Source organism: Notolepis coatsorum (assembly GCF_963971535.1).
Source record: "Notolepis coatsorum genome assembly, chromosome: 9".
In the NCBI taxonomy this organism is placed as follows: Eukaryota; Metazoa; Chordata; class Actinopteri; order Aulopiformes; family Paralepididae; genus Notolepis; species Notolepis coatsorum.
The window spans coordinates 26,366,544-26,381,718 of record NC_140173.1 but is presented as its reverse complement, the minus strand read 5'-3'; the positions used below and the strand labels follow the sequence as shown (position 1 = coordinate 26,381,718).

The window sequence follows — 15,175 nt, the reverse complement described above, 5'->3', positions numbered from 1 at the left end:
TCATTTAATTAGGCTCAACTCCCGTCAGATTTCAGAGCAGTTGAGTAAGTGGAACCGTGTAAACATTTACATTTAGTCATTTAGCTCAGTGGTTCCCAAAGTGGGGGTCGCGAGCAGCCGCGGGGGAGTCGCGAGATGATTTCCAGAATGTATTGATTTAAAAAAATATATATATATAATATATATATATTTTTTCATGCAGTCAGGCCACTGAACTTAGAAGCAGGCCAGGCCATTGCAAATATTTCACTTTTTGTGTTTTTTTTTTAATTTTTTTACAATAATTTGTGATGCCATCACACACACACTGGCATTTAAAGGGTTAGAATTAAATGCATTGAATATGTGGTGGTTATGATCAGGGCTGAAGTTGAATAAAAGATTTATGAAAGAAAAAGTGGTACATTATTTCAAGCCTTTTTAGTCCTTTATGGTAAGAGTGTGGGTATTTCTTTCAATCTGACATTACAAAAAAATACGAAATATCCATCAAAATCAGTGTTGTTGCTAATCATTGACATATGCTAGCCTGTTTTTTTAACAATAATTTGTGATGTCATCACAAACACTGGCATTTAAATGGTACAAATTAAAAAATTCCTCCAAATATTAAGTCTTTGTAACAAAAATGTTCCTGGTGCACCGTGCAGGGGGACCCCCAGACCCCCTGCTTAAAAAGTGGCCTGACTGGGGCTATATTTCACACTATATTTCCTGGCCTGAATGATTTTCCCAGTCCGGCCCTGATTAAAAGCCTCCAATGCTTATTAGTGCGTGTGCGTTTGAACATTTGCATGTTTCAACCATACATGCTCTCTGACAACGTTATTTCGGGGGTCGCGGCCTGAAAACTTTGGGAACCCCTTAGACGGCGGGCCGAAGCTTGCTAGAGGCTTTAGTTAGTGAAATGATTGATCTGGTTGTAGAGAGGATATGATATTTTAATATGAACTACATATATGCTATATTAACACATTTCCGTTTGTTGGCAACGGTTTTTGGGTCATAGTTTTATGAAAACTAATGTTTTGATAGCTAAACACGACTGAAACTGCTGCAAAGGGGCGTTGTTGCAGAACCAATCAAAACGCGTTACAACGTCAAGTGACTTGATTTCTCCCAATAGCATTCCCCCATCTCAGGAACTAAAATATCGCGTCCTGTGTCTTAACAGTGGAATTCGCTCTGCATCGGTAAGGTGTTAATACATTAACACTTTGAGTGCCGGCAACGAGATTTCTCATTAGTTCATGCCAACCGTTGAGTGCCAGCGACGAGATATCTCGTCTTTTTCTCTTTTTTTTTTATTATCGATTTCCATTCATTTTTCATCAATCTAGCCTCAGGTTACCAGTGGGGATCTGTTTGAACTCGAACAGGGAAAATACCGCCCCCCTATCGTCTCCGGATGGTACTGCACCCCTTTGGATTGGATTGAATGAAACGCATGGAGAAAAAAAAGTCCTGCTTCCACATTTTACTTTTCAGACAAGTAACCGGAGACGATCCAAGTCATCGCCTACCACCAGAACAGTGGAGAATGTGTTTCCAGTACCCAGCGTTGGATCAATAAACGCGATCGATATTTGGAATGGCGATCAGGAATTGGAATAATCTTTTTGGAGAACATCTGATCTGAGGTAAGGAATCTATTTTACCAGTCTTGGGATAATCAGAGCTATTTTCACCTATATCAGCGTCAGTGGCGGCTGGTCAATAGAGGGCGCTAAAGCGCCGCCCCCCCCTGGTAAAGAGAGCAGGAGAAGAAGAAAAAGTTAAATTTTTATTTTAGACTCCTAGAAATAAAATAAACATGTTTAAAATGAATAATATTTACTCATTTTAAGTATGTTTGTGTTTCCAATGCACAATATAACGTTAATATATCAAATATAAATAATTGTTGTGATTCACAGGAAGTCACTGTCTGATAGAGAGTAGACTACCTGAGGCTGGGCGAGACATATCGCGCACACAGTGGCCGTGCACTGGTTTCATCGCTGTACCATCGCAGCCAATTAAATAGGTCAAGCAAATACATTTCGCCTATCAGTGCATAACGCACTGTGCGTTGAAATATGATGTAATATGATGGAAGCCAGGCGCGTTTTCTAGCGATCTAAGCAATCAGGGTCCTTCCGGATGATCCGGCAGTCCGGATATTTTGTAGTCCCTTACAGACTGCGATCTGCAAGCCAGGGGCTTTTCGTAGCTGGATGCAGCTAACGATGGTATGGACTGTTTAAACGTTACTGGAGTTTATTTTTGAGTGGATTTAAAAGAAGTGGATTATGGCTTGTTCAACAACAACAACAAGCCTTGTTGTGGACTGGACAGCTGAATATCTCGCCCCATTCAACTCTTGTGAAGTCATGTTTAACCCTTTAATCGCCAATGACGTGTTTAGACGTCATTCCTCGCCATGCGTAATCTGCCAATGACATCGTACAGCGTCTTTGAGATCAATATTTCAAAAATCTGTCATGGCAATCATATTTCACCCACGGAGACTTGACGGGTGCTGTAGAGCTCCTCTCAACTCTCCAACGGTGCAAGACCGCCATCTGGTGGCCGATCGGCGAGGTGCCAAAACCGGAAGTGAGCGGCCGGAAGTGGTGCTCACCCATATTTCGTCCGGCCACTCGCTATCGCTCGCGGGACTCCAGCTTGATACACTGGATAGCGATCCGTTGCCAATAACTCGATAAACAACATGATTTGGACGTATATAGTATTATACAACCTGGAACTGGACCAACTAGATCGACATCCAATAATAGCGAACTTTCTGCTCCACGCTGATCGCCCAACGCTACGAGGAAGCTGCGGTGAGTTTCAGCGTGTTTGATTATTATTATACATACAAACTGCTCCGATCAACATATCACCCATACTACATAAATTATTTAACGTCGGCCACAGACTTATAAACGCCCCCCCCCCCCCCCCCGTCACCAGCAGATGATGAGGCATGATGTTTAGGACCTTGTACAATTGAAATTTTTTATCTGACGTCAATCGGTATCAAACTACATTTGATGATCTAATATATGTATTTATGCCTATATCTCACGTTCTGCAGAATGCTGCAGAAAACGATAAAAACATATTTATACTTTAGTATGAATATGTGAATGAAAAAGTAGAACGTTGCTACATCCTAAACGATAGATACTTGACGTTGAATGGGCCATAGTAATGTCAATTTAGCAATACAATTTAAAAAGTTATAGCCCTGCAAAGAAGGGGAACATCTCCATAGATTTACAGTGGTGGCAGAGAGGTGATTAAGATCAGAATAATCCCTGGCAGATAAAGGGTTAATAGCTAGCCTTGGCTCGTTTAACAATATGCAAAATATGCTGTACAGCCCTGTACTCATACTGAAGTTATTCTTGGTATATACTACATACTACTAGGTCTGATCTTTTGCAGTTCCTTGTGTAACGATAGTTTCCACGTCGCGCTGTGTGTGAGTGAGAGAGAGATAGAGGGGGATACTAATTAATTTCGCCGCGGGGGGCATAATCACCCGGGACAATATAATGGTAACTTGTTTCAAATGACAAGATATACCTCTGTGATTATTATTGTACGGATCTGAATACGGGCGTGGGAGCATGCACAAATATAGTACAGTGATAATATGCTGCCTGCTCCCGAGAGAGAGATATTTGGGCGTGCATGTTTGTGTAGGCGCTATTGGAAACGTGGCTGCATTGACTGTATCATATATTGATTGATGGCAATGGTGATAGTTGTACTGTACCTATTCTGTACATGTTTGCAAAATGTTTGGTATAGCGCCCCCCCTGGAGAAGAATTCACCAGCCGCCACTGATCAGCGTGTGCCATATGTGTGTATGTGTGTCTGTGATCAGGAAATAAGATAATTGATTTTTCAGCCCGCTTCTATAGCGTGCATAAGTACACATATACTATCGATAATCTAGCGTTTATTTGAAAACGATTCATAAATAGGCAGAAAAATTACAACGTGTTTTGTGTATTCCAGTAAAGGGCGTTTATCACAGAATCTTTATTTTGTTCTGGAACTTTCAAAAAACGAGCGTTTTTCAAAATGGTATAAAACGGAAATGAACCGATTAAAAAAACAATCTGTTTCGACAATGTTGACTGCAAACAAGTCATTGATAAGCGACGGCCATATTAGACACATAGCCATAATTTAAGATATAGTTTATGCGTTCGCATATATGAGAGCTCTGTCATTGAAGTGGGTGGTGGCACGCAACGGGGTTCCGGGGCACCGGACCTGTGGCACTCAGAGTGTTAATATTGAAATGCATTTTACTTAAATGTACAGCATTATTCAAACGTGATAGGATGTTATGAGTCATCAGCAGTTTATATGCAGTACATTTTGGCTCCAGAGATTACACATGGCAAAGTGTGGGTAATGCCAGCTTACATAGACTAACGTTACGTTAGCTACAGTAACTTTCTCAGATAGCAATCTAACATTAACGTTAGTGGAAATCAAACAACCCAATGCTAATAATAGTTGTTTCACATTCTTGTTGGTTGTTACATTAGCATGTTGTGAGTAACCACAAGAGACGAAGATCATATAATAGTGGTAGAGAACATTTATAACACAATAACAAGTGTGAAAATAACTTAGGCTACAGTAGTTCCTTGTGTAACGATAGATTCCACGTCGCGCTGTGTGTGAGTGAGAGAGAGATAGAGGGGGATACTAATTAATTTCGCCGCGGGGGGCATAATCACCCGGGACAATATAGGTACATGGTAGGTTGTTTGATTTGCACATGTATCTCCCCTTCATACATTGTGTTTTTTTTGCAGCAGTACACAAGTTCCAGGATTCCGACTGGGGCTGGAGGAAGTGACATCCAGTCAACAGCACAATTCTCTCTGTTGGCAGGAGCATTTTCACTGCCTTGACTTTTCCATTCCCGTAAAAAGCACGCACTGTATCACAGCCGGTGAAACAGTGGAGTCCGATTAGCGCATCAGAGACTTCATCACAAGCCAGGTATCTGCTGTAGTTGATTCCGTCATAGGAGAAGAACCATGGCAGCATGATCCGGACGCTGGAAAGATGCAGACTCCAATCTGCCTCTTGTGTCGCTCTGATAAAGGATAGCAGATGCTCTACCATTTCAATGTAGGAACTCCAAAATTGGAATGTCTTACTCTCTTGTTCTTTGTTGAACCTGTCGTAGCATTCAACGACTGCTGTGAACTCCTGGGATTCAACAATGACTCCAACGTCGTCGGTAGAGAAAGCTCTCTGGAGATCGGTGGCAAATGTTAAAACGGCTTCCCGACAGTCTTGAGGTAGGGTCTCCAGGTATTCTTTCCATCGTAGCCTGTGTAGTGCCTCACATGTCAACTTGTTGTGGCTCCGAATGCTTCTGTTGTATTGGTGACCTGATATAACTCCTCCAACAGATCCAGCAGCGATGACATCAGCCTCGATCAGGATGTCTTGTAAGCCAGCATCACCAAAACGCTTGCCAATACAGGAAAGCCATGCATGTGTGGAACTCACCCATTCGAATGGTAAGCCTCTCCTTGTATGTGTCCTTCCCCCACCGTCTCTCCTGAGCTTTAGCATAGATGTGGGGGACGCTATCATTTTTAAATGTATCATGCATTTTGTCATTTTAAATGTATATATAGGCTAAATCAAAATGTACTTATCTCTCTTCAGAGCCTAGCTGTGCCCACTGCACTAGGGCGGGCCATACTTTTTTCTTTTTGGAAAATCAATCGAGTGGGGTGTCTAAAATATGTGTTTTTCTGTGGGGAATTCAAATATGGGATTATTTTTCTAATCGGATAACTCCTACCTACATTGTTTTGGATTTCAAAATGGCCGATTTGACCATTTTTCACCCCTTGGCCATACATGGATGCCAACATGAATCTGAAGGAAATCCTAACATGCAAGGTGTCTAAATTATGTGTTTCTTAATGGGGAATTCAAATATAAGTTCATTTTTGGGATATGATAACTCTAACCTACATCATTTTGGATTTCAAAATGGCAGATTTTACCATTTTTCACCCCTTGGCCATACATGGATGCCAACATGAATCTGAAGGAAATCCTAACATGCAAGGTGTCTAAATGATGTGTTTCTTAATGGGGAATTCAAATATGAGGTCATTTTTGGGATAGGATAAATATAACCTGCATAATTTTGGATTTCAAAATGGCTGATTTTACCATTTGAACCCATTGGTATTGTATTACAAAATTGCAAAGATAAAAAATATATGGGAAATCATTTATAATGACAAAGCCATCAAATTTATTAACAAGTGAACTGTATATAACTGGATACAACTCCAAAGATCAATAATAATAATACTAACAATAATAAATTGTATTTGTAATGCACACAAACACCTAAGTGCTAAATCTCGATCTCCTGACTTCTTGAACTTTGCCAGGTTCCTATATCTTGATTGGACTCATTCTTGGATGGCAAGATCTCCTACTGTACTGCTTTAGCCACCAACCTACAAACACAAACTTAAAGTCAACGTCAGCCATAAATAGGTGAGCTCTTTCCAGAACTACTCAGCAGAAACCTCTGTAACCATTTTAACAAACGTCTCAATGTATTGAGAAAATCCATGGGGCTCCATCAATCCTCTATCTTCTTAAATTTGATCAGGTTGCACAAGTCCTGCTTGGATTCATTCTTGGACATCAGCCTCCTGCTGGTCTCCTGAGCCCTGATCCCTCCATCCCTTTTTTCTTGTGAAAAGTACTTAGCAGAGGCCTCAGTCACCATTTTAACAACCCTCTCGATGCTTTGTGTGTGGCAAGGCCAGTCGAGAACCTCCATGGGGGTGTTGATTAAGTTCTTCACCTCGGAGGTGCTTAGGGAGCAAATCTTCTGACCAGCTGATTAAGCCACCAATGCTGGAAGCGTCACTATTGATGTGAGGTGTTCTTCTGATCCTGACACAGGAGTCTCCCAGCTGAGTGTCTGGATCCCCCTCTCCCCTGATGGCCAGGATTCTCTCCACCCCCTCAATTCTCTCTTTTTTTTTTTTTTTGATCCACTTTTTCTCCCATTTTTCCATATTTTCTCCCATCCCAATTTCGTATCATCCAATTCAACCCTCCCCTGTCACGAACGCTGTTTCTTGCCTCCCACAAGCCGGCTGCAATGTGGACTAAGTCATACATAGCACAAGTCCCCTCCGGTACTTGAGGTAACAGCAGTCGCATCTTTTCACCTGCGCAGCTCGATCTCTCAGTGTCGAGGAGTAACGCGTGGGAGGCTCACGCTGCCCCCGACACTTCCTGATTCTACTGCGCAGGCGCACCAACCGACTTGTAGGAGTCGCTTGTTCACAACGTTCGATCCCCACCCTTCAGTTTTCCCTCCCCGTAATACGGCCAATGTGTATTACTGCGGACGACCAGCCAAACTGAAAAACAATGTGGAGAGCTGGATTCGAACACGCGAATCCTAGCGTCTCCACACTGGTGGCGAGTGCCTTGCCCACTACACCACCTAGCCGCCGTTCAATTCTCTCTTTTTTATCCTCAGAGCACAGCAGTGTTTGGAGGATGGCTTCACTGTGGGCATACCAAGCAGATCTTCTCACAGTTGGCATCACAACATCCAGCACCTCCTTCCTCTGAGACTTGAGGCAGTCCAGCTGAAACAGGATGTGCCTAGGCCCTTCCATCCAGGAGTGCTTGACCTTCATGTTGAACCAACATGGATAATACACTTCAATGATGAATTCCACAATGCATTGTAGATTATTCAGGTTCTTTCTTTTAAGTTGATGCTTTGACACCCAGAGCCTGAGGCGTCTGTTTGCTGTGGTTTACCGGTCCAATCTCCAGCAGAGCCAGCCTTGTAGAAAGCACTCCATCCCTGATTGCACAGACCAGCTTATAGCCATAGTGTTGATCAGTTGAGAGATCTTGAATGATCTTCTCAGGCAGCTTGATCAGCGGAGGGCCAAGAAAGATCCTGGTGAAGTTAGGATTGATCTCCAAGTCTGTAACAGAATCAAGGAGCTGTCCTATTGGCCCAGACAATTTGTTGTCTGACAGAGTAGCCCCATCAACTTCAACAATGAGACGGCGCAGTGGAAGTTCACCAGTGTGCAGGTTGCACACCAACCAGACCAGCTTTCTCCCCAGGTGCAGCTCCAGCTTCCGCATTACACCTGCCTTCACTCCAGTGTTGACATTGGTCGAGTCTCCTCCAATGGCCCACAAGGTCTTATCAGAACCTCTCTCTTTCAGCCAGGCACACAGGATCTTAGCAATCTTCTCTGCATGGGACTCCTCTTTAGTTGCTTTCTCTGGTGTAAAGTGGAACAGATAGTTGCTGCCAGGCTCACTAGCAACACTATAGTGTTCTTCCTTGATCTTTGCAGGAAAAGATTGGTCACTGCCCTCAGCTTCCATCATCACATTGGTCATGTCAATCCGCCCATCAAAGAGGATACAGGAGATCCCCCCCTCCTCCCTGCACTTCTCCTCAAACTCTTCCCCCAGCTCTTGCATCAACTTTTCTTGTGCTCTCTTAACCTTGTTCTTATCAATCACTTTACTTGTGTCATCTTCCAAGATGAGTCCTGCATCAATCAGAGCTGCAGTTGCTATAGCTGCAGTTGGCCTTAGACCTATGCCATACCTTACACTAGCAAGGGCGATGTTTGGAATCTCATCATAATTTTTCCGTAGCTTTGCTGAAGCTGCAGGGTCAGTTTCAGGAATGAGCTCAACTTCAGGGACTGTAAGGAAGCTCTCAACATCCTTCCTGGCAACCTTGTCTGCTGCTGCAAAGCTTTCTTCTTTGCCCCTTCTCCTTTTCTCTGCCTTCTTTTCCATCCCCTGCCTTTCCAATGTTTTAAGAAGATAGAGGATTGATGGAGCCCCATGGATTTTCTCAATACATTGAGACGTTTGTTAAAATGGTTACAGAGGTTTCTGCTGAGTAGTTCTGGAAAGAGCTCACCTATTTATGGCTGACGTTGACTTTAAGTTTGTGTTTGTAGGTTGGTGGCTAAAGCAGTACAGTAGGAGATCTTGCCATCCAAGAATGAGTCCAATCAAGATATTGGAACCTGGCAAAGTTCAAGAAGTCAGGAGATCGAGATTTAGCACTTAGGTGTTTGTGTGCATTACAAATACAATTTATTATTGTTAGTATTATTATTATTGATCTTTGGAGTTGTATCCAGTTATATACAGTTCACTTGTTAATACATTTGATGGCTTTGTCATTATAAATGATTTCCCATATATTTTTTATCTTTGCAATTTTGTAATACAATACCAATGGGTTCAAATGGTCAAATCAGCCATTTTGAAATCCAAAATTATGCAGGTTATATTTATCCTATCCCAAAAATGACCTCATATTTGAATTCCCCATTAAGAAACACATCATTTAGACACCTTGCATGTTAGGATTTCCTTCAGATTCATGTTGGCATCCATGTATGGCCAAGGGGTGAAAAATGGTAAAATCGGCCATTTTGAAATCCAAAACAATGTAGGTAGGAATTATCCGATTAGAAAAATAATCTCATATTTGAATTCCCCACAAAAAAACACATATTTTAGACACCCCACTCGATTGATTTTCCAAAAAAAAAAAGTATGGCCCGCCCTACCACTGCACCCTGGCTGCCCCGCTCTCTCACCGTGGTATTTGTGGTGATATTTTGTGTAGAATAAGGTATTAATGTCACTTAATTATTTAATGGAAGGCTTCAGTTATCCGTTTTATGAATCCAAATTACAGATATGTTTGATTTGATTTTTATTTGTCTCGAACATAGAAACATAAAACAAGTTTAAAAAACAAAAAGGTAAATAGTCAAAGACTATTTCCATACAATAAGTGTTCGAGAAGGAACAGGGGGAAGTAAAACAACTTATCAAGCCCTGCCCCTTCCTTACAATGTTTGACATTATAATTTAATAAAAATAATATAACAAATAATTAAATAAAAGTAGTTTTTTATATATCCAAATGAAATAATAGGCAGTCACATTATTGCTCAAGCTCCTCTCCCTTATGTGTCCGTAAGTGCTTGTTTATAGCTGTATTGATATTTTTGCTTAATTTTATACTCGCATCCAGACCATTCCAGAGTGATACCCCACAAACTGCAATGCACATACTTTTAAGAGTTGTACGTACCGTAGGTTGCTTTAAAGCTAATGTCCCTCTAAAATTATAAATACTCTCTCTAGCCATGAACATTTTTCAAATGTTGTTTGGTCATTTGTTTTTTATTGCCAGAAACATAATTTGTGCAGATTTGAATTTGATTAAGTCCATGAATTTTAATGTTTGACTCCTTACAAACAGACTATTTGTGTGATCTAAATATCTACCATGATGTACTATCCGTATGGCTCTTTTTTGCAGTGTGCATAACTTTTGTAAGTTGCTTTTATAAGTATTTCCCCAGATTTCAACACAATAGATAGATATGGTACAATGAGTGTGCAATATAATGGAGTTTTCTGATTCAGGATATATCTAGTCTTGCCCAGTATACCAATACTTCTCGCTAACTTTGAACACAAATATTTTATATGGGGTTTCCAGCGGAGTTTGTGGTCTATTAAGACCCCTAGAAACTTGTTTGTATATACTCTCTCAATTTTTACATTATCAATTTTCAGTTGAGGATCAGTGTTTATTTGACAATTTCCAAATATCATGAAGTTATTTTTTTTTCAAATTGAGTGATAACTTATTTGTGTTGAACCAACCTTTTAATTTGTCCATTTCTATGTCACTTCTAAAAGCTGCTGAAGGTCATCCCCCGAACATAAAATGTTTGTGTCATCCGCAAAGACAACAAGTTTCAGTATGTCAGATACTTTACATATATAATTAATGTATAAAATGAACAATTTGGGTCCCAATACTGATGTTACAAACAAGGTAACAGGGAACTACGCCTAATTTCAGAATTAATACATGTTATTCCTCTGCCTGGTCTAAGACAGTACACAAATATTAGTGCAAATGAACAACTCTCTCTCACTCTCAAAAAAAAATATTAATATGATCCACTAAATTCCATGGCCGAAAGGAACAGGAAGAACAAAAATGTTACCTGCCCCTACACACATACAGTACACAGATACTGGTCATAGCCCAATATTTACCAAACCAAACAAAATTGACACTTATTTTGCATAAATGAAAACATCAATTAAATTAACATAAATACATTTTGTGTATCCATCAGTTAAATTGCATATTTATTGAGGTTCATTCATTTATACACACACCCACACACATTTATCTATATATTTATAGTACACATTTATTTTATGTTTTTGTAGATTTTTATTGGTTTGTACTACCGGGCAGTCCGGTAGAGAGAGAGGGAGAGGAGGAAATGGGAGACAGAGCAGGGGAAGACATTCGGCAAAGGACGCCGGGTGCGGGAGTCGAACCCGGGTCGGCCGTTTCGTGACGCAGCGCATTACATGGTGTGCTACTAGAGCGCCCCAATAGTACACATTTCTATTATATCAAGTATTATTCTATATTATACTTCTATATAATTGTATTATTTTATTTATTATACTATAATTATATAAATATATAACAACCCTCCTTATTATATTATATAAAATATATTCTTGATGACAGAGTACCCAGGGAGTTCAGAACTGAGACCACAACTATAGAATAAAGCTCATCTGTATATTAAAAATTTAAATAAAACAAATGTTCTGTGGGTCTCCCTTCATTGTTAATGGAGCAGTTCCAGACTTTATACTTGATGACATCACAAATTTGCTATATGAGAAAGTAGCTCATGTTCACATATATTGATTGAACGGTCTTAGACCATGGAAATAACACATTAGAATGTATCATTTTGAGTGGTGCTCCCCTTATTGTGTCTGCAGCCTCCTGTATAACTGGACCATCAACCTCCTCCTCCCACGCCAGACCCATGACACCCATCGGTACGTTACTTATGTTTTTGAGTTTGTCAGTTAACATGTTGCAAAATATTAGGGCAAATTTATGTATTGTTTTTTAATCTGTCAATTGCGTGCTGATTTTATGCCTATGTTCATTTTATATGAATTGCTGTGGGGCACTTTGAACTGCGGTCCATGTGTGAAAAGTACTATATAGATAGTTATTCATATTTATTATTGTTATATTGTAGAAATGTGTTCATTTAATGTCTGTAAAGTCTTGATGACATTGAAAATGAGGGTGACCTCAATTGTCTTTTTGAGAATAAATAAAGGTTTGAAATTAAATTAAATGTTTACAAACTATTGTTCAAGCAGTGTCATAATAATAATTTTCTTTTTAACTGCAGGTCACACCACCAGGTTCACAGAATCGTGCACGGGGTAGTGCCAGTGTACTTCAACAACTACTTCAACCGAATCAGGGACACCCATGCATACCCAACTAGGCGTAGCTCAACTGACTTTGTGCCAGTCAGATTCAGGAGTTGTATGGGGAAGGAGTCATTTTTATATTCTGCAGCCATCTTTTGGAACAGTCTGCCCAGTGATCTGAAAATCGTAATCAATGCTGTTAGATTCAAGTCCAGCCTAAAGACATGGCTCAAAAGGGACTATAATTAACCCAGACACTCAGCTAAAAGGCACCCTTACATGTTTTTATGCGTCTGTTATGTATATAAATGGTAAATGGTATATGTGATGTGTTGTGATGTCATGTCATGTCATGTCTGTATGATGCATGTCTAAGCATCACATTCCCCTACCCCCCTACAAGGACCACAATGGAAATGAGCTCTGAGCTTTCTTGTGTACATCCTTGGCAGTATCTCCTGACTGTGCTTTCTGTCACATTTTTATATATTGTCAAATAAAGTCATTCATTCATTCACCAAGAGGCAGAAACTGGGGATCTGGTTGTGTGGCCGGCCCCCTGCAGACTATTGAGGGTTTAGTGTTGTGGGTCCAGTGTGATCACTGTCTGTCACAAATGGTTCCACACCATTTGTGTAGTGGGAGGAGGAAGATGAAGATGCCAGTTTTTGGTGCTATTGGTGTTTGGATGAATGAGTGTATGAATGAATAAATGTATGTGTAACGGAGGTACCGCAGTATATCCACAGTCACGATGGTACAAGTAGTTCAGTGGCTGTGGATGGTAAGCGGTACTGCAAGTAAACTCACTCCCCAGAGGCATCCAGACCCAGAAGCCAGAAGTGAATTCACTTCTTGGTATAGTGGTCTGTGATACCGCCCGCGACGCGGGAGATCGGGGTTCAACTCCCACTCAGGGCGATCCCTTAACAGGGGTCGAATCGACTAAACACAACGCAACAAGATCACACCGGCTACATATGTATGGTGTATTGTGTTGTAAATAGTTTATATTGTTTAAGTTATGTTTATAAAATGTTATAAAGTGCTGGCTGTTGTGTTAAGTTTGTCATATTTTCTCACTAATGCTAATGTTAAGTGATTGTGATTAGTATTTGTTTGTTAGAAAAGCAACCCCGAAATTGGCCAACAAATTAGCATGACAAAAGTGTGGCGCTAGCGTTACGTTTGTTGTCTAAAGGGGGACAACATTTTACAATTTAAGATTTTAATGATAATCCGCTTATAAAAGGACAATTTAAGCATCGTTAATTTGTAAGAAACCTCAATGAAAACGGTGCATGGTAAGTTATATTCGCTATTGTTGTGAAAATGTGATCGAATCCTAGCAAAATGAGGTCGAAGTTGGCCACCGTGACTTTCCGACAAGATGCGAGAGCTTGCCACCTTGGTTTGTGATAGCACTCCAACCAAGTAAAGTGAGGCATGTAATAAACTTGGAATCAAATTGTGGTTGGATAGATCTTAATATCACATTAACGTTAGCCATAATGGCTAACAAGCTCACCTGTGACGTCGGTATAGCTTAATACAGTGCGAAATACAAGAGTACAATCTTAGTAACATTTTCTGAAAACAATACACAAGTTGAACATAGTTTTGAACGTTTTATTAGAATAGTATTTACTGTCTTTCAAGTTCCAATGTATAATCCAGACATAGCTAGCGTTCCAGATCCATACTCCGTTGTTGACATGTTCGGGGTCTTTAATTCCCGTATGTGAATTCTTATTGGTTTATCAGCTAGATGTGTCCAAAGATATGCATGAGCAAACATTTAATTTAAATGTAAGATTACGAAAAACGATGACCACAAAACAACTGCCAACAAATGTATTTTGACTTAACATAATAACTAGATATCACACAAATAATTGTGTCCTCTATCGACGCAGATCAATCAAGTTCACTTTAGACGCACTCGGCCCGCCATCTACCTGCTCTAAACCACATGCAGTATTTCCTAGTGAGTCCTGTTGCAAAGCTTACAGATGTCAAATAATAGTTGGGAGGGACGCAATTTTTCAAAACAAAAAAATGCATTGTTGCATCTATATTTAGCACATATTTGATTCAATAGAAAATAAACAAAAAAATACAATTACCACCAGCCAGAAAATGGCATTTTCTTGACTCTGAGGGAAAAGGGCAGGTGCTCAAGCACCCCTTGGGCCCTATGTGTGTCTGGTTAGAGGCAGCCACGTTGGAAGAGAGACTAGTGTTAAAAGAGAAGATTATTGAGCAAGGCCTCTATTCAAACCATGAAACTGGTGTTTGAAGTAGGGCTGGGCGATATGGCCTCTAAATGATATCGCGATATTTTTTGACCATATCACGATACACGATATATATCGCGATATTTTGACATTTCCTCTAAAGCACTTAAAAATGCTTGATTTAACCCTTTGATGCATACAGTCACGCCAATATGATGATTATAATAAGTCCCTGCAACATATGTTTGCATTATTAAACCATGAAGATGCTTTAAAAAATAATTTAATGAAAATGTACTAAGAGTAGTCTACTGACACACTAATAAAAAAAATTATTTACATCTAAGACTATTTATATAAAAACTCTTGGGTGCCTAAGACTTTTGCACAGTACTGTGTTTTCTATCCACTTTAGCCAAACACACACACACACACACATCTATATACACACACTGAGAAAATAATAATCACACACAAAAGTATAGCCCCTTTCGTGCCTTTCGGTTTGCAAGCCTGTGGCTTTTGTGACCGGAGTCACTTGCCCACACGCCCCGATTAC

The 15,175-nt window shown here is 40.2% G+C and overlaps 1 protein-coding gene across 1 annotated transcript in view; it reads left to right on the top strand.

Annotated features, from left to right (window-relative positions):
* The window catches only part of LOC311234354 (G2/mitotic-specific cyclin-B2-like), a 52,162-nt gene extending 38,814 nt beyond the window's left edge, over positions 1 to 13,348 (top strand). Inside the window, exons 7-8 of the mRNA XM_084321507.1 lie at positions 11,927 to 11,986; positions 12,355 to 13,348. Of these exons, the coding sequence (XP_084177633.1) occupies positions 11,927 to 11,938 (12 nt within the window). The 3' untranslated portion in view covers positions 11,939 to 11,986; positions 12,355 to 13,348. The remainder of the gene's footprint in view (positions 1 to 11,926; positions 11,987 to 12,354) is intronic.
* Positions 13,349 to 15,175: the final 1,827 nt, after the last annotated feature.